At 42.6% G+C, this 20,979-nt stretch overlaps 1 protein-coding gene across 3 annotated transcripts in view; it reads right to left on the bottom strand.

Annotated features, from left to right (window-relative positions):
- Nucleotides 1-20,979, bottom strand: part of cdk14 (cyclin-dependent kinase 14) — a 222,749-nt gene that overhangs the window by 85,663 nt on the left and 116,107 nt on the right. For all 3 annotated transcript variants that reach the window (XM_014329315.2, XM_005947602.2, XM_042214258.1), the window contains 2 exons: nt 13,916-14,036; nt 7,059-7,152 (listed from right to left, as the gene is read on the bottom strand). In XM_014329315.2, the coding sequence (XP_014184801.1) occupies nt 7,059-7,152; nt 13,916-14,036 (215 nt within the window). The remainder of the gene's footprint in view (nt 1-7,058; nt 7,153-13,915; nt 14,037-20,979) is intronic.

The raw sequence follows: 20,979 nt of genomic DNA, 5'->3' as shown, positions 1-20,979 counted from the left end.
ACCTGTGGTTTTTTAAATGTGCTATATAAATAAAATTGTATTGTATTGTATTAATGATAACATCAATACTAAAGTGACTGTGGAAGAAAAAAGAGCTACAGGAAAAGTAATCCTGGTGGTGACAACTGTTTGCAGTACTGCATAAATGTTAAGGCAAATGCCACAAAACCATTAAGTGTAAGATGACAGTTAAAAAACTGAATAAACTGCTGAAATTGTCTGACAAAAGTAACAAATAATAACTTTTAAAAAACTTGTAATGGATACAAACCATAGATAATTGTGCGATAATTGCAGCTGAAGATCTAGAGCAGTGTTTCCCAATCTTTTGGAGCTACAGCACATATTTCCCATCAGAAAAATCACACGGCACACCACCAAACAAAAAAGGCGCAGCAGAATTGGCTCGGTTTGTCCCCAGTGCGCCTTTTTTGCTTTATCTGACCATTATTCATGCTCAGGCCTTCATCTGGGTTGGAATTTTCTCCAGGACCAGGTCAGACTGACTACTTTTTCTTGTCAAACATTTATCCATTATGTAATTTTTTCTTTGTCTTTTTCTGTTTTATCGGCAGTTGGCAACCAATTGAATTAAAGCAGGTAGTTGTACTGCCCTCTAGTGGAAGAGAATGTACTTGTTCTGCCCGTTACTCACGCCGGTGGCTTGGAGTACTAATCAGGTGGAACCAGATGATCTTCCACGGCACACCTTTGTGCGGCACACAGGTGTGTCACTAAAGTTTAACACGCATTAGCATTGCAGCATCCAATTCCTGTCACGCCACTGGGAAAAAGTGTTAAATGATTTCAAATATTTTAAACAGGATCCAGTTTAAAACAGACTGCAATGAATTAATTTAATATCATTGTAAGCACAAATACTTAATTACTGTACTCAAGTAGAATTTGCTGATATCTATACTTTACTTTTTTCTGACAACTTTTTACTTCCTATAATTTAACACAAGTATCTGTACTTTCTACTCCTTACATTGTCAAAACAGGCATTGCACATAAGTTGTGGTCACAGTATAAAACAATAAATATCAATAACACACAGCCTGTTTGTGTGCAGTTTGTCGCAGTGTGTCTGCTAGCAGTCTAGTTGCTGCGTTTCGCAGGGACAGCAAAGAGTGAGCGCGAACTAGTCAGAGATGGAGAAAGATGGCAGACAGCATGTATTATTATTATATATTATTATTATTATGTATTAGAGACAATTTACTGGAGCTCTCAGAACCAAGTGTTGAGTTGTGATTCTTCTCCCCATGCTGAGCGGCTGACACTGATCTTCAGTTCCCCACCTGCTGAAACTCATCTTAGCCCCTGACTCGAATCATGTTCAGTGTGGGCGCACATCCTCTACAGCGTTATCAAAGAAAGCTACGCTAATGTCTTTCACTGCTTTTGTCCTACATAACAAATTGAAGCTGAGTGGATGCTGAGAGCTGGAAAAACATTTCTATTCACACGTACTAACATGACTTTATTAAACAGCACACGGGTCCGTTCTGGTAGAAATGTCCTCAAAAGAGCTACTTGCTACCTTCTTACTTTCAGTACATTTTAGTGTTCTTCTGCATTTTTGTTTGAGTAAAATAGTTACTCTTTCTTTTAATAGTAATAGAGTATTTTAAACACAAATATCTGTGATTCTACTTAATGTTTGCACTTAAATCAACAACAACAACAGATACTTAAATCAGTAAGCAATGCCAGTACGGTCTTAATAGTAATAGTAATTAAGTCTCTAGAACAAAACTGTGTGAAAAAAACATTTTAACAACAGTTTGAAGTCCTTTTTGTCTAAATGATAATCACATGATCGCCCCATCTGTGCTGTGTATCGCATCGTTTGCACATAACACTCTAACCAGGACGTGGGACTCTGTCCTCGAGGACAGACAAAGATCTACAGAGAAGAACTGATAAACTTTCTCTCTCTCTCCATTTGTTCAATTACTGCTGCCCCACAGCTTTTAAGGCTCGGTGCTACTGGACAGAACAGCAGGTACACTTTCAGATGACAGTGACAGCCTGAGCCATAGAACTACCACCTGTGCTGTTACAGGTGACCTTTTTACTGGATAGCTCGTGTTTTGGGTTTATCTCAGCAGAAATGTTCCTCTTTTTATGTACACATGCAACCGTGTCGGCTCACATATATTCAGTTACTTGGTGGATTTCCATGATGGTGGCAGGAAACAAAGAATGACCAGAGTGGAAAGTCTCTGTAGGGAAGCAACGAGCAGCTGAGCCTCATCATCAGTGTGGCCAGCAGCGATCCCACTGTTGGGCCTCTTTGAGTCTGAGAGACGAGCGGGGATCACTGAGGGCCGGCACCTCTTACAGAAGCCCCACTGATCCCTTCTAGCATAAAAGACAATCAATAAGACGTGTTTTTCTTCATCTTGTTCTTCTGTTTGCGTTTAAAGAAACCCCCCTGCCTGCAGGGCTTTGTTCACCTTTCCTCATCCCTTCATCCCAAACCATTCGTTCTCAGATGTGCATCTTTAGCCTTTCCCGGTTAAATCTATTCCATACTCTCATCTCAATCATTTTATACATTAATTATTCAGGCCCTTTCAGCCTATGAATATAAATCCATTATGTCTGCCCTGCTACACTCTGCTTCAATTAAGAGACTGGGGATGAAATTATACGGAGGGATCACCAGATTAAAGGATTCATGAGACTTCACATCACTTTAAAATATTTATGCCAGCCATCCAATTGATAGATAATCATAGATGTAATTACTTACAGCTATATGATTATATATGTGTCAAACATCATATAGGACGTTTACAAAACAAGGTTCATATTGACAACCATGGTTGTCAATCATTGTCTCATATTGTCTCATATTGTCTCACTCATGTGACTGAATGCAGCTGGAACATGGAACCACTGAAATCAGTGGCTATGGAAGAGCCAGCCATAAGAGTCTGTCTGCCATGATCGTCCTCCTGCTGGAACAGCCCGTTCTCACTCCTGAGGCGTAACATCCTGACGATTTGTTACGTCCTGCGGCGAAAGGAACGTGAAAGGCGACCTTTGGCATTCTTAAGCTGCGTGCCGGGTTGTGGGTGAAATACAGTAGCACAAATACACTGGCACAAACAAGAGGCCACACATTACTCCAGTTTTGGCTTCTCTTCATTGGTTGCCAGTAAATTTTAGGGTTCGTTTTAAAATTTTAGTTGTAACTGTTAGAGCTCTGCACGGTGAAGCTCCCCAGTATATGTCTGACCTGTTGAAACCTCATGCTTCATCCCGAGCACTTAGGTCGTCAGGTCAGAGGTTACTGTTGGTCCCACGTGGGGATCGGGCTTTTCAGGCCCCTAGGCCGTGGAACTCCCTGCTGTTGTCTTTACTCCATTGACTGCTTTAAAAAGCAGCTGAAGACATTTTTATACAAATGAACTTTTAATCATATTTTTTACTGTTTCATATTATTTTATTTGTATTTCTGGTTTTATTGTGAAGCACTTGTGCTATATAAATACATTTTTATTTACTTCAGAATGACGGTCCCGCAGTAAAACACGTTCCAGCCATGTATTCCAGGCCTAACAGGGCTCTAGAGTGCGACCAAATTTTTCAGTGGTGCGACTAAAACAAAATATTTGGTTGCACCTGTGCGACCAACTGTTTGGGTAGCGAAAAAAAAAAAATTCTGCAACCTTCCCTGTGGTCAACAACAGACACACATTTTGCCCCTATCGTGGACTAAACCAATCAGAGATAGTCAGGGGCGGGACCTCTCTGATTGGCCGTGGTCCAGTTGAAAGTGCAGGTGGAAGTGGGAGGTGAGTAGCTTGAATAAAGCGATATCAATTCATTAAATCCTGAATCGACTTTTAAATATAACTGTGTTTTGCCAGAAACGCCAGATTCTCAGATTAAAGCTCACAAAACCATTTCAACAACAACCAAACAGCAGATGAGAGCAGGTACACGGACTCCACACAAAGACGTAAACACAGACCGACGCATCAGAATCAGCTTTGTCTTTCTCGGCTTTCTCACCCGACGGCCCGCAGACGGACACGCTGTCGAGTCGCGTCCTGAGGTCCGGTCCGCGCTGTGATTACGTCTTTTTGCGCTGATTCTGAGCTGCAGGTTTTGTCTCTCCAACCAAAATTCACCGAGCCAGCAGCAAAAGAAGCAGCAAACTGCGCTTCACATTTGATCAATGCGTCATGAATTTTGCTGTTTTGCTTCCACGACTATTAAAATCACACTCCATGCACAGCTAGCTCTCTCTCTCTCTCTCTCGTACTTCAAGAACAGTTTCCGTCTCCAATCTCTGTTTTCTGTATTATTCATTGGCTTATTACCCACCAGTCTACCGTCTGTTTACAGCGCTGTGGCTGCTGTCTGTTTTCTTTTTCACTTAAATGACCTCGGACAAGAAAGCCTGTTTTTTCTGTTGTTCAATACTGAAGAAATTTAAACTTTATATGCAGAACATTGTAGAATATTTTTAAGGTTATCTGCTATAAAAAGCCAGACCAGGAAAATCTCCTTCATGTTTTTCTGTTTTATTCTCAGTTACTTTCACACAAAGGCCTCTGCTGTGATGTTCACAATTCTGATGAAGTCAGTACTGATAAATGATCAGAATTATAATATTTCTGACTGTCTGAGGCTAAGTTGAATCGAATCGGGACTTTGAAAACCGGAATCGAATGGATTATAGAAATCAGTGATGATACCCAGCCCTAGTGAGCAGCCTAGGCACGACAGAAGTGGATGTAGCTGTAATAGGAAAAGAACTATTGCTAACTTTTCTGTTAAGGCCTGATCCTTCTGAAATTCATAGCCAGTGCTCTGACACGGTGTCATCAATCTTTGAATGCTGAAAAAGCACAGTGTATCCAGAAAAACACATTATATTATATAAATTATTATAAAATTTGTGTGCGCCTAACTTTTGTGCCGGTACGCCTAACTTTTTAAAGTTAGGCGTACCGGTACGCCCATGGCAAAAAGTTAGTCTAGAGCCCTGCCTAACCATAACCTTATCCCTAACCTTAACCAGCACTTTAATGACGTGAAACAGTGTTTTACAAAAACATTTGAGGAAGATGAATGAACATGTGTGGATTGATTCCAAACAGTTCTCATGTTTCCTCATTTTTCCGATCTCGTCATTTAGGAACGTGTTGGGCGCCCGGAAGCATGACATGTTGACGATTTGTCACCTAGTGTAAAATATTACGCCTCGGGAGTGTGTTGGCTGGAAATATTACATATACACAAATCTGTTCTCAAACCTGTCAAATGTAGGCAGGCAGAACGCGTCCACATCAGCATCAGCGCTGGTAGATGCAACTCTTGCAGCCCGGTCGTTTGAAACTGGGCCACAAGAGTTGAGGCCTGGGTGTGAAATTGATGGTTTTCAGGGTTTTTTATCTTTTTTTTTAATATTGTTATTTTTTAAATCGTTTTTATCGTTAACTCGCTTTCCCTGCGTCCTGCGTGCTATCCAGCTGGAGGAAGTCCAGTTTAAAATGCACCCTAGCCATAGATGGACACACCTGGTCAGCACTGTGGGTCGTGCAAAGTTCTATGAGACAATATTTCAGTATTACTGTAACTTTAAACCAGTACTCAGTGTTTAGAAAGCAAAGAATTGTCCATTTATTCATGCAATTAGCTAATCATGGCGTGAAAATGCTTGCAGATACAGGCTACTTATTGCCAGTAACAGAAATGTGACGCTACAGTGGGCACAGACTCGCCACTACCAAATGAAAGGTGTAGTTTGGTCTGATGAGTCTACATTTCTGCTGAAGCAGCAGATGGTAGACTCACAATTTGGCATCAAAAGCATGAATCCAAGGGGCCAACGTGTCTTCGTCAACAGTCCAAGCCTCTCCTGGCGGTGTAATGGTGTGGGAAATGTTTGCTTGGCACACTGGTGGGCCATTAATAGCAGAAACCAAAGTGTGAGCAACACTACGGACTGTGTGTAGCTGTCTGTGGACGTGGTTTAGCATCTTTTAATGCTGCCTTTCAGCAGGATAACACATCGTGTCACAAAGCAAAAGTTATCTGCTCTCACTGTCTCCTCTGTCACCATTATGGACCCAGCACAGCGCCTCTGACATGCACTAGAATAAGAGAGCACTAGCATGACTGTGGCTCTACAGGAACAGTGTAATCATGTCAGCATGAAGCAGAATCTGAAAAGAAGACGCCAACATTTTCTAAATGTGAGGGTCTGTTGACACAGGGCTGCATGGTCTGTTAAGGCTGCTGCAACTACAGCAGCACTGCACCATGTATGATATCCATGTATGATACTGGAGACCTGACAGACTGTTCACTTTCAGCCATGCATGTGTGTGTTGTCACTTTGTATACATAGATTACACAGTTTGTCTGAATAAGTGTAACAACGGAGAAAGTGCTGAAAAGGACAGAAGCACACTGTTTCTGTCCCGTGAGGCCACAGCTCTGGTCATTCATGTTTGTCAGAAGCTGTTTCTTGTCCTGCTCCCAGGCTCAGTATTCCTCAGTTTATAATAAACTGCAGTGAAAGCCCGTGCATGTTGATTGGTACAAAAAAAGAGATTCTTAGAACCCAAGAACCCCATCTGTCACTAACACAGCTGAGGACCCTCAGATCAACTTAAATGGACAAAACATACGTAGCAACTTTCCTTTCTATAACACACATCAGTCCTTTAGTCCAAAAATGAACCTTTCAGCAACGCGTACACCAACATATATACAGGGGGAAAAGACACCAAAGCCCCATCTAGCTTATCAAGCATGGTGGAGGAGTCATCATTGTTTGGGGTCACTTTGCTAACTCAGGCTTACAGTTATTGAGTAACCAACTAGTTCACTCACAAGTTCATACAAAATAATAATAATTTATTATATATGTTCAGGGCTATGATCCATGCAGTGACTGCAAAAAAAGGGCATCCACAGTAGATCGGATGAAAATCAAAGATTGGTCGTGTCACGGTTCTGACCGTAGCCCTGAGCTGCAGTGGCCTGAGAAGAGCTATTCCAAATTCACTTTAGCAGTCACTCACCAGGAATATCCTCTCCAGCTGGTCTTGGATGTCCTTCATCCCAGGAAATGCAGCCACTCCTTGGATCATCTCAATGAAAATGCAGCCCACTCCCCTGGAGGAGAAAATAACACTAATTATAAATCCTGTATTTCTGTATGTCCTTAAGCCTTTCACAGGTGCCGCCTAAAATAAAAACACATTGGAATAAAGCATCACTGGAAAATGTTGTATTTGACCGGTCCGTCCTTTGTTCACATCTAATTACAGTCTGCAAAACACTAACTGTTTAATCACCCCGACAAGCCTCACAGTGAAAGTCATTCTGAGGCTGTATTGATTTCTTTTCTTCCAGAGGGCTGTTAGACTGTGAATGTAGGTTGGAAATCTTAAAATATCAAGACCACTTCAGTATGGAGGGAGAACGGCCAAGGTGCGTGTGTGTGAGTGTGTGTGAGTGCGTGTGTGTGAGAGTGTGTGAGTGCGTGTGTGTGAGAGTGTGTGTGTGAGAGTGTGTGAGAGTGTGTGTGAGAGTGTGTGTGTCTGTGCTGTCGATGCTCATTTGTCAAAGAGCTATTTTTCTGACAGATTCGCTTCGTGGCTCAGTGCACACTCCTTCTCAATGCAAGGAGAGAGAGAGAGAGAGATTACCTGAAATTCATCCCTCAAAAACTTCTCCATTCCTTCCATTTTACGGAATGAAAATGCTTCATCTCCATGACAGAGCTATAACCTCAGCATCCAGTATTTCTGCTGGAGCGTAGAGAACTATTCTGCTGCCTGAGGTGCATATGTGATACGGGCAAAGGTCAGCTTAAAGAAAAAAGAATAACACAAAACAATTTTCATCTGTGTAGTTATACCTTCCTCTCAGTTTGATTCATTCCTGTCATTTTGTCTGAAATTGGATGATGTTGTCAACAAAGGCCTGACAGGTTATTAGCTCTAAAGTTCTGGCAAAGTTACTGACCCTCCAGCTAGAAATGATGTCTCCATTCTTCACACAGGTAACAGGAAATAGGCTGCTAAGGAAAATGTGATTCGATCACGTTATTTATTGGTTTTATTGAGGAAACGCTGTCAAGGTACAAAAATGCTAATAATGAATGCATACAAGTCAAGAACAACAACACTGAGCCCTGTGAGTATCAGGACCTTCATCGGGGATAGTCTTTAAGGATATACATAAAACCTGTTGTGACAATATCAGCTTTGTGCACTTTGCTAAATAATGCCCACTATTAGAAACTGAAGCCCACTCTTACCAGTTCTCAATGTAAACCTGCATAATGTTTCCTTTAGCCTTCTAAATCAGGTTTGTGTCTGTCACGCCATCAGGAGTTTGTAATATTTTTCACCCTGGAACTGGAAGACCAGTAACGTATTTCTCGACCATAAGGTGCACCAGATTTTAAGGCGCAGGTAAACAAAACAGTCAGATAAGTCACATTTTACTCAGCTCATTCTTCTTGCTTCCTCCACTTCTGTACCATTGATTCATTAATGTTGAATTCTCTGGCAGTTGCTCTGTTCCCATGTTGTTGCAGTATATTAATGACTAACCTCGTATTGTGGATGGATTATCTCAGTTGTTCTCCTGACTGAAGTTTGGTCCGTTAACAGCATCCTGCCATGCGATTGCATTTGTCTCTAACCATCAGGAACGTTCACGTTAACTTTTATCGAGTGGAAAAAACTCAGCTTTCATCCTCCAGCTTCACTGTTTATGTTATGCTAACATAGCTGTGTAGCTAGTGATCACGTAGCACATCCTTATATAGCAGCTAGCCCAACTTCAGTAACCCTACAAACGTCACTGCTGTTTAGTTTTCTGTCTTCATTTATGTTGGAAGTGACAGCAGAGCTGTACGTTTGAATCTTTTCAGAAGTCTCTCAGTCAGAACATGCTATAGCTGTGTCCCAAAACGTCGGCTGCATCCTCTGGAGGCCGCATTTGAAGGCCGATTACGTCACAGCCAGGCGACAAAGGCTGTTCCAATGCGTCGACTCCTTCAAATGCGGCCGACAAATGCGTCTTTCATTTCCCCGAATTTGAAGGATGGCTCGGGTGTGTCCTTCTTGGCACACCATATCCCAGAATTCATAGCGCAGCCCAGTTTCCAACAATGGCGGCCACTACTAAGTTTTAATATTACTCTTATTAATCTTCCTGGGTCACAAAATAAACTTTTAACATATTTTCAGGCGAGAAAGTAGCTGCGTAAACTTCAAATATCTGCTTGGTTATCAAGACACCACATATTTGCAAAAGTGCGCTGACGTTTTGGAGACGTCTGTTATCCACCAGCTCGATAGCTAGCCGGGGGGTACAACGGTTACTCGACCCGGCGAGAGGAGCAGACTCCCGGCTTCATCGTTTTCAGACCCCCGCAACTCCACCGAGACAGCGGTGATGCTAATCTGAAGGCTAGACCGTCCCATTTCACAGCCTCGCGGTAGACTGTGAAGGCTGAGTCCTCCGAAGGATGCAGCCTACGTTTTGGGACACAGCTTAGATCATGCTTAGGTGGAAACCAGCGAGCTAACCTCCTGCTAACTTCTAACTCCGTTCAATTTAATAAATTCTGTTTTCATGGATGCCTGGATGTGAAACTTCATAGTTACACCCGATAAAGCAGCAACGTTGATAATTTTATTAAAGATTAAAGAATTTAAACAGTTTGTAACTCTCAGTGATGCCGCAGTGTTCGTTTGACTTTGGGACCTGAGCCGACGGAGTTTAGGACCCAGATTACTCCGCGAGGCTCCGTAATGCTCCGATAATCCATCAAGCAGTGCGGCTTCATAGTTTACCAAAGTCGTACCAAAACATTTTTGACAGATTTTTGAGCACCATGTACCACATAAAATCGGTTCGAGGTCAGTGAGCACAACCAGAATTCATGCATAAGGCGCACTGCCGATTTTTGAGATTAAAGGATTTTATGTGCACCTTATAGTGTGGAAGATACGGTACAGTCATTTCCTTTCACAGTTTTTTATGTAGAACAAGTGGTGCAGGCATGCAACTGACTCTTTATACAAAGTGTAACACTGCCTTTATGCTATAAATATCTACATAAGGTAAGATACACTTTTATTAGTCCCACAGGTGGGAAATGTGCTTGGTCACAGCAGAAAGTGGACAGTACAAATTAAGAGCAGCAAAAATGAAGAAAAATACATACATGCGTTTACACGTATGTGTATGTCGAAACACGGCGCCTCCCTCTTCTTGATTCTGTTTCCGCATTTATTTTCGTCTGACTATGAGTCTGCAGTGTGGTGTTTTATCACTGCTGTTACTGTAATTAGACAGTGTTAGAGGTGCTGTGACTGGAGCTGTAGTTAAATCAGTCACTGGAGTGGACTGCACCCTTTGAGTTATAGTACACAGTAAATTAGCCTCAGTAAATATTGGGCTCTTTATTCAAAGACAGTAAATCAACAGATATGCCTGAGAGGTGATTCATGATGTGACGGGAAAGCAGACAAACAAATACGTCAAGCGTCGCACTGCAAGACACATTTCCACAGCCTGGATTTTGGGTTGGATGGACTTCATTGATCCTGAGGTAGAATTTCATTTCATTTCAAGTACATACATGACAAACATTAGCTGGTTTAGATTTAAAACAACAGCTAGGCTTCTGTAATATATTTCAATATTCAATAGTACACACTCACACACCCACACTCATATATATTAGCTATGTCACTAAATATAAATTAGAACAAATCGTCATCTTTAACTGCGATGGTTCTGGTATGATATAAAGGGGGCGCCCTCAGAGTGAAATGAATAACGGTGACTGAGCTCGTTCAATTCGGCCCTCGCCTGTTTTTGTGATTTTAAATAGACGTTTTCAGGAGTAACTTGTCATTGGTAACGGCCCATAACCTTGAAGAACTGTCTCTGGCTGACCAGTTTTCATATGCAGTCAGTGTTGACATCAAAATTATTATTTTTTTCATCCACCATCATGTGCAAGTCCTTCAAATGGCCTGTGGGCACAGCTATTTCTTTGATTAAAGTAGGTGCTGTTATAGGAGAGTTTCAGTAAAAGTGAAAAGAAATCTTTTTGTCACAGAGTCAATGAGGCACAAGTACAAGTCCTCGCACAGTCTCCTCCTTCAGGCCCACCTCATGGCCCTGAAGGAGGCCCACAGCCACCTGCTGAGATGCAAACCTGGCTATGAACCCTGGATCATAAAATATAGAGCCAAAGCCCAACGTGTGTTAGAATGTGGGGCTGCATACAGCTCATGAGAAATCAGCAAAGCTAAGCACAGCCTTATTATCCTCTAGGTCGGGTAACATCGAGGTGACAGGAAGGGCCAGGAAGCTCACTATGCAGCCTACTCACATGCTGCAGCATGTGTAAAGTTACTGAAAGTAAATGTCTTTTAATAATATACACCCTGTTTATATCCTGATACAAGCAAAAAATGATTGAATGTAAAAGGTTGTGTAAGAAGTTTCTTTTTTATTTTTAACAAAAGCCAAAGATCTCTGATCACGCTGTTTACCTGTACTGTGCTGCTAAGCCTTCTGGCATGAAACTGCACAGAAAAAAGTCACCTCTAACAGATCCATCACTCTGACATTTGTCTCGAACAAACATACTGTGCTGCACTTGCATCCTGCTTTTAAGTTCAGAGACTTTCTGAAGCCTCTGTTCTCTGTCTAACACTCAAAATTCTCTCTCTCTGGACACTTGGTACAAACACAGGCCAGTCACACATTCATTTGTGTGTGTTGCACTTTGTTAGCTAGCAGGTGCTGTGGAAATGCAACTGGCTCTTTGGCTTGACATGTGCACAGGGTGCACGTCTCTATCCACAACTACATCTACAAGTTTATTAAGGCCATAAAGTATTTTGCAGCCTGAGTGGAAATTGTGAAAGCAAGTTGCAATTAAGCATGCTCCTTTGCATCATAGCCTCAAACTCTTTCACAGCTAATTAGGAAAGCACAGGGGACTACAATCATTTAACACACTGGGAACTGGAGCCTTGGCCAAACACATGTCACTGCAAACGATGATGAGCTTACTTATCAAGAAGACTCTGTATCTGAAATGTTCAGGTGGAAACATTGGAAACATTCCAGGATATTAAACTATAGTGTATCAATACTTTGCTTTACTTTCAAACACTGGAAGATTTCTGTGTTTTTTAAGATAAACGGATAAACAAACATCACGAGCAGCCTCGTCCTCTCAGATGGAGATGGCTTGTAGTGCACCATGAGATAACTAAACCACGGTCACAGTTGACTGATTATATGTGACTTTGCATGACTGGTATCCGTGTGTGTGTGTGTGTGTGTGTGTGTGTGTGTGTGTGTGTGTGTGTGTGTGTGTGTGTGAAAGAGAGACAGAGAGAACTGCTGCTCTGTGAAGTGCTTAGGAGCTAAGGAAGGTAACAATAGAGCCATTCCTCGCCCGCTCTTCATCACATCCTCACTCCTCACAGCCTCTCAGCTACAGCAACTCATGATGGATGCTTCTTCTGGCAGGAAGACAGATCTGGACAACCTTTTGGTCCTTCAAGGAGTGGTTCTTCACGGATGACTGCTTTCTAAGTGACCGGAGGTGAGTGTATGCGAGCGTGGCACAGAGTGAGTCTCATTGGAATAGAAGACCCAGTGGATTTGCCCACCTTCAAACGCCCTTGAAACTGACACACTAGCGTGCTATGTTTCGGACCCCTACACTCTGGCTGCTCTTTAATTGGATGCTGCAAAATGGGGTTCTTGGGATTTCCCTGCTGACTGTGTGTCCAGACAGAGGGGGTCACCGCGGCTCACCTAAGACCAGGTCCACAATGGGACAGCCTACAGCTCTCTTGTTCCTCACATTCCAACATGCAACATGCTTTTTCACCCCTAAAACCGAGTGCAGACATTATATACAGAAATGTTGTCATATTCCTCAAAAATAACCCATTAAAATAACATTAATGATGCTAAGCTGACTTATACTTGCTGGTAACTCTGAGAAGCAGTTGGGCTTTTGTGAGAGTAGGTGTTATAATCTAGGACATAAGTAAAAGTAAAACAAAGCCTTTTCCCTAAAGAAAAAATGCAAATGTCAACTGTACATTGGAGGGCCTGTATCATCTGAGTTTTTTCAAAGCAGCAGTCTCTGGGGCTGAAAAACGAAGCCAAATGTGTCATCAACTCTGCAACAAAGACGTTTACAGTCTGGTCCAAAATGGTTCTGCTCATTACAACGATAGAAAAAGTCGATTTAAATGAAAGAAGAATAACTGGACTTGTTCTTGAAACCACAGCAACCATTGATGCAAGTTTATGTCAGTTTTGCATTTGATTCATATTTCACATCCAAAAGGACGGACGTCTTTAAAAAGTAACTGACAAATTACAACCTGGTAGCTACCATCAAACGTGCTGACATTCTGTACCTTAGTTAAACAAGGCAGTTCAAACCGTCTTTAACAAAGACTGAGGAGAAAGTCGAGAAAAAAACTGCTGCAGAAAATATTTCAGCCCTGCTACAGTTTTTCTCACTGTGGGATAGCGAGTCTGCTCAGGCTCGAGACGTGAAGAGTTCGATTATTACATTTCAGTTGTTTCATTCACATCTGCAGCAGTTCTGTCAGTGTATAAAGTAAATGTGTGTGTCTCACCAGCAACTGATCCAAACTGGGAGTGTGGATGCTGGGGAGTCATGAAAACAAAACTGCACTGAAGGGAGCATGGCCTCGGGTTAGGATAAGCCACCAGTAAGAGTGTTTTAATTGGTTTTTGTCTGCTTCATGAATTGGGTTCCCTGATCTATATCTTGAAGGTTTCTATGTGAATAAATCACGGATAAATTACACACACGGGGTTAGATGTTAGGAGTACCCACCACATGTCCAGGCAGGTGGAGTAGTCTGTGGATCCCAGCAGGACATCTGGAGGCCGGTACCACAGGGTCACCACCTCGTTGGAGTAGGTATGGCTGGGGACCGACTTGGCCCTGGCCAGGCCTGGGGGGGAAGCAACAAAACAAGTCAGTCTGAGAAAGCATTATCATTGAGTGACCTTCAGCAAAACAAAGCATACAGCTGGAGCCAGCAGTCACACTCCCTGCAGCTGCTGACATGTGTTATACAGACAGGAAGATATAGAGTTTGCAATAAAAGTCAAGATTTCAAGGTCCTGTGTGGAGAAAGATCGTCATCAAACCAACTTAAACAAGAGAAGTAAGAAAATGAAAGATTAGAGAATGAGTTTTCAACATGTGACCATAGGACAACAATTTGGTAAACAGGAAGTAATAAGAGGAATTTTACACCACCAGTAGTACGTTGTACCTGAATGTGCAGATGAATATCACTACATTAATTACAAGCAGTGGCTTTTTTTCATTCCTTGATGGACTTACTGGTCCACAGTCAAACAGGACACCGTGCCCCATCCAAATGAAACAACTGCTCAGGAACTTGACAAAGAGCCTCCAAACCCTCAAAGTCCAAGACAAGATTGATATAGGACACTGATCAGGATGCACCAGACGTCCAATCGATCACTAAAGCGCCGTCACAAAACCCACAGGACCATTTTTTACCAACAAATGTTGAGGCAATATTTTAGAGAGAAGAAGTTAATTGTAGATCATTAATGTTTAATGTTTCCCTAATGAAGATCTTGAAGGCTGAAACATTGCCTCATTAAAATCTTGTGAGCTTCCAATTCCCTTTGCTTCCTGTAGACTCACTGAAGCCATCATACAAACAGCTCCTCTTGTCAGACCTGTCTCTACTCTGACTTCTGTACATTCAGCTGTGACAAACCCCAGATTGCCTTTTCAAATAGAAATTATGATGGACGACCTTTGACGTTTCACCAAGAAACATGAATATCAGTCATATGAACTCTTTTGTCCTGTGAATCACACATGATCATGTACGTTTGGCACCAGGCTATGGTTAAACACGAAAAGTACTACATTTTAAAAAAGGGGATTTAGGAATAGATGCACAAGTTTCTCCAGTTTAGCTCAAAGGTCCCTTTCTAACATTTATCTATGCAGCGACACAAACCCAGTCCTCACATGGCGGCTAATGCTAGAGTGCAGATGCAGTGAGCTTTAATGAGGCTGATGGCATTACCTCTTTGTCTCATCCCAAGTGGTCTGAGAGCTTAATTAAAGCATTTAGCTTAGTAAAATAAAGGACTTCCTGCCCTGCTGTTAGTCCCCTGTGTGTGGGAGGAAGCAGGGCAGAGGGGAGAGTAAATGAGAGCAGGAAGGGGGGTATTTAACATTTCCTTGTGTCAGAACACCCACAGGAGAAAGGAGTTTCAGCTGACATTCATCGTGGCCAAGCTCTATAATTTCCACACACTGATCTAACACAGGATAGACAGCATCGGGCTGCTCACACTGAGAGGCTATCATATCCACTGCAGGAATCCTGCGTATGTGTGTACGTGGGGGGCGGCGTCGTGGAGGCGTGAATCGAGATAATATCTACTCATCGTAAGAGAAGGTGCAGTAGTAGGAGGATGACCTGTTTGTAACGCGGAGCAGGAACAAAAGAAAACCCAACTGTTTGGTTTCCTACAGTTCCCAGCATGCCTGTCATCAATCTGAAACAAAACAACATGGGGTAAACCCGGTGCGGGTTCTGTATGGGTTAAGTAATGCAGCTGCAGCTGTACAGAAGCTTTGTCAGCATTATTGGGAAACTTTGATCTGTGACAGCTGTTTTCTTGCAGGGCACCTTCTGTTCTTATAGATTAATGAAGCTATCACAAAACTGCAGTTCTTCTCATGGCCACCTGAGGCTGGCTACAGACATGAGTGGACTGTTTAAAGCCTGGCTGGCGTCTGATGGTCAGATATGCTGCTTTGCCTGTGTTTCACCTCCCACTGTGTGACCTCGTCTGGGAGGCACTGGGTAGCTCTGGGTATGGGAGTAGTGTAGCTGAATGGTGTAGTGATAACACTACTGTCTTTGGCCTGACCAGGCTATGCATCCAGTCAGGGTCTCCAGGCTAGCCTATACTAACCACATACCAACGGGAAGCAGGCAACTGGAGCATGGAGTGAGTTTAAATCAGGTAGAAGTCTTTTTCAGTCGTGTAGGAGGAGGTGAGCGACTTTTCCCTGATGTCTTGCGGGTGAGAAAGTTGCGTTAACCAAACCCCTCTCTGTGTGGATTGTGCAGCGAGACGTGGAATGGCAGCAAAGCATCGCTAAGCACCAGAGAAACGACCTCCTGCAGATGAGCAAACATGCCACGTATCGCCTTCCACTATCCACATAGCGATTATATGTCGCTGTGCTGTCTGGAGCTGCTCTTTGCTTGAATCAGGACAGGATTCAACACCTCGATTTACCATCATTAGTTTGTTTTCACACAAATGATTTTATTCTAGCTCCCCCACGGACTCGCACACTGATTTTCAGCTTTGCGACATCATCACGACTCAAGCGCAATGATCAATTAGGCAGAATACACCAAATAAACTTAATTCAATCCCAGCAACGAGATTGTGTAATGAGCAAGATCCTAATCAGCTGTTCCTCCTCCGTCTCACTTCTCACTAACAGAATTCGGTGCAGTTTTCCACCCACAGACACTTTGGAGGCGACCAGAATGTTTCATCACTTGCTCACTCACTTGCATGGGCAATAATTCAAAAGTGATTTTTACAATGTTAACAGCCTCACAGTCATCTATGTGTCTGCAGATACATTTTAGTTCTCTTGATCGTGACCACAGTGTATATGAAGAATCTTCCTTTGTGACAGAGCGATATCCCACAATCTAAAGCAGTTCGGTTGCTGTTTTCAGACTGTTCTGACATCTTGAGCAACACCTGACCTTCCCCTTTAAAACCCCATGAATCTCATTGCAGTGGAGCACTTCAGAGCCCTGACCTGGGATATCAAACACACATACGCACATGGACCTTCAGCCACCTTCATCTTCAGTCATGCCACAGCTGACCTGCTAGCCTGTCCAGGCGGTGACCTGGATGAAGGTCAGCGGTGAATTATACATCACTATCTCACACAACACTAGGGGTCATCAAACATATGGTAGAAGAGCTGGGCTGGAAACTGGGAGAGAAAACAGAATAAACAAGCAAGCCAGGGAAGGATTAAAATAGTCTCTGTCCCCGGGGGGTAATCAGCCCACTGTTTCACCTTTTGAAGTTCACTTGAATTTTAAAGGCAGTTTGTAGCTTCCGCCTGCTTCTCCTCCTCCAACTCCTTTAAAATTCAGCAGATTAAAAGATTTACGACATGCTGCCAGCAGCTACCTCAAATACTGGCAGAGATAATTCCACTGAGGAAAAGACAAACACAACAAAATGCAGCGTTTGTTGCTAATTTAAATGTAGACATCCTGCCGTCAGACTGCAGACACACATATAACACAGGTCTACTCAATGAATGTTTAACCTACTCTGAACCCATTCATATAAAGCTGCCATCCTGCTTCTCATCACAAGCAGAGCCTCCTCTCTCCCGTGTAGTTGTAATGCAGTGCGCACGTTCGTTTGAACAGAGGCCTGCAGTTTGTCCTGTGTCCACTTCAAGCTTGGCTCCGTGGTAAAATGCCCCACTTCCACCATGGAGTTCTGATCCTGAGCATCCTGATATCTGTCTGCTAAGCTTCAGAGTCACTGACCTGCATGTCGCAAATTTGTTACTGTTGGTGGAGACTTTTGAAACACTTTTAAAGGAATTATCTGACAGATACTATGATCTTCCGTTTCTGCGTGTTGTATATTTGCAGCAAGCTACCGAACTGTGCGGTCTGAGCAAACCCTCATTGGTTAAGATTTTGGTAGGATAATGGGAACGAGGTGCCAGGATTTACTGAATAGAATAGAATAAAATGCCTTTATTGTCACTATACAGATGTACAATGAGATACAGAGCATCTCCTGCTCAGTGCAAATATCTAGACATCAGTTCTGCAGCACTTTGAAGCACTATTGAAACATGTGCAAACACACATGGAAGTACAATATATAAAGGCAATATTTGGTGAGAGTACTTTTAACATAGCATGAACTCTTTTAGACAAGCTTTCTTGGAATTTCTTTAAGTAGTCTCCAGGAATACGTCTCCAGGACACACTTCTTCAACAATGTTGCGGTTCAGGCTCTGGGAAGCTCGATCGAATGATAGAATTGCATTTTGTCCTTTTTTATCCAGGTATCCTTTTGCTGCACTGATCGTGTGTTTGGGATCATTGAAGTTGTCAAACACTTTCCAGATGGTATATCAAAGAGCATTAAAATCTGATGGTGCTTTTTAATGATCATAGTTCCATCAATTTTGACAAGACTACCAACACCACTGGTTGAACTGCAGCCTTAAACCATGGCACACACTCACTGTTGTACCTCCTGACTTCTTCCATGCATAATAACAATTTGAACCAAAAATCTGGATTCAACCTGCTGCCAATGATTTTCATTCCAGTTCTTGTGTAAACTGGCCTACCTCATCTGCCTGTTTCCCTTCCTCAAGAACGCCTCTTGATAACAACCTTTACACTGACAATTTCTAATGAGGATTCATTGAACCTCGTGACTATATGGATTACCGAAGGGCCAGATGAATCTCTCGGGTCTTGTGTCAGGTCTTTGCTGGATTTTTTCCTTAATTCTTAAAGACATGACCTTGAGTTACTCTTCGCCTGCCACTTCCAGTTTCCTAAGATATGTCAAGTTTTCAGCTAGTAGTCCTTTAGGAATCACCTTGTTGGTGTAAAAACTTTAGTTTGTGCCTGTCAAACTGTGTTATGATGCTATAGATTCAATTAAAGATATGTGAATAAATTATGTATTTTTGTCATTGGCTGATAAAATTACCTCTTTGCTAAGTTGTCAGTTATGTGAGGATGCCACACAGAGCCTACGTTAAGCTTAAGTGGGCTGGAGATTCCTCTAGAAGTGGTCAGATACAAGAACTGGGCTGATAATGAGGGAAGAAGCAGCCAGTATCCAAAGGAATACTTTGACAGACCTCCAGAAATCCTGGAGAACCACTGCTCCACTTTCACTTGCTGCTCTAAGGCAGCTCCTTGAAAGCAGAGCAGAGCTCCTGTGAACAGCACTGCAGTCATGTTTTATAGGGAAAGCGGACATATTAGGAAATCCACCCTCCTGAAAATGACATTCTTTTATGTACTTCACTTAATAATTCTTTAAACATATACACTTTATTGGAAGGATTTGATATCACGAATGGTTTTACAGAAAACTCTGTGCCTCTGTTAGATCCCTAATTCTTTTATGTTCATGTGTGCGCCTGCACCACCTGCCATCATATCAGTTCATTTCCCAACACAAAGTGGACTGTAATGAGTCTCTGCATGGTAGCTGCCTACATGAAACCAGTCCGGTCATTACCAATGCAAAAATTCAGTTTGGTTTCAGGTTTGGATTGAAAAGCACACAAACACCAGTCGTTTGGATTCATCTATCAGACTTCAAAGGACCATCTGCAACCTTCAAAAACCCACGACCAAGTGAAACACACAAACACGCACACACTGATCCCGGTGCTGTGGCGAGGCGCTGGGTGGAACAGCTCACTGGGGAGAGGCAAACAGTCTGCTCGGGATGCCTGCGACATTCCTCCAGCTCCATTGTTACATTGCTTCACTCCTCACACGTCATTATCTCGGCAGCTGTTACTGCACAGCACTCCCCAGAAAATAAACACACACAATCAGCAGACATTAGCTAGCTACCACAGCAGTCAGAAAAACATACCAATCTAATGTTCAGTTTAGTGCAGCCCAGCACACTGGGCTTGTAAGAAGCTATTCATGACCTTGAGTTGTAGAATGGAGATGGCACTGCGTTTCTCTGGGCTATAGTTTGACGAAAAAGCATGAAGATCTTGCATGTTGAACACTTTTTATATACAAAAGTTCTATTTAGATAAAAATGAGAAACACAGGTTCTCCAACAAAGTAGCAGCAATGTGAAAAAATCAGGCCACTCTTTCTGCGGTACCCCTGAGCCAGGAATTCGGACAGGAAGCTGCCTAAAAGCATACTAGTGATCAGGAGGTCATTGCATTGGAAGCAGACCCTGGAGCAGACCCCCGCCAAAAAAACAAACCCAAAGACACCAGGGTGATTAAATATCCCATCTGGCCTTGGAATAACTCCATAGGAGATGCTGGAGGAGGTGGGATGTCTTTGCTTAGATTGTAATCTTTGTCTTGCCTTTAATTTCAGGTTCATGAAATGTTGTGTCTTTAACTATCAACACACCTTTGTTGTACCTCAGAGTGAAGTTGATCTTATATGGTAGCTTCAAGTATAACTCAACAACACTTTTCCATAGTTCTGCCTGTCATTTGCATAATTTATATCCAGCTAAGAATGACTGGATTTAAGATCCAGTCCATTTGAATAATGCTGATATGTCAACAATCCTTTATTAACTCAGAAAGTAAAACACAGGCTGACTGAGGGCCTGGCTCTGGGCACATCGGTCCATTCGCCAGAATAGTGAGTGTGCACCACAGTGCTGCAAAGGTAAATGCAGACATCAGCATATTTAGAAGCCTGATACTAACTTGCTGATGCCTAGCAAGTATCATCTTGGTTTTGTCAGGAACACATTAGTCAAAAAAAAGTGATATGGATGGCAGGACTGTGTTCTGGGACCTCGTCTTCCTTCTGTGTGCAAATGTGGCACAGCTGACAGCATGCACATATACGCCCTTCTGTGTACATGGAGCTGCTAAATTATCAGAGTGGGAATCAGGGAAATGGACACAACATTTTAAGTGAAGCATTACACAACATGGATGTGCTGGGGAGAAAATGTTTTGCAAACTGGCTTGCAGCAGGACATCAGCTGAGCCATCAGGTGACGTTCCCTGGAATTCAGATCAGTTGGTCTGTCTGAGTTTGACTCTTGCTTAGGGATGGGTATCGAAAC

Source organism: Haplochromis burtoni, unplaced genomic scaffold, assembly GCF_018398535.1.
Source record: "Haplochromis burtoni strain Fernald_Lab_line unplaced genomic scaffold, NCSU_Asbu1 Contig_539, whole genome shotgun sequence".
Taxonomy (NCBI): Eukaryota; Metazoa; Chordata; class Actinopteri; order Cichliformes; family Cichlidae; genus Haplochromis; species Haplochromis burtoni.
This window is presented reverse-complemented; position numbering and strand designations above follow the sequence as displayed.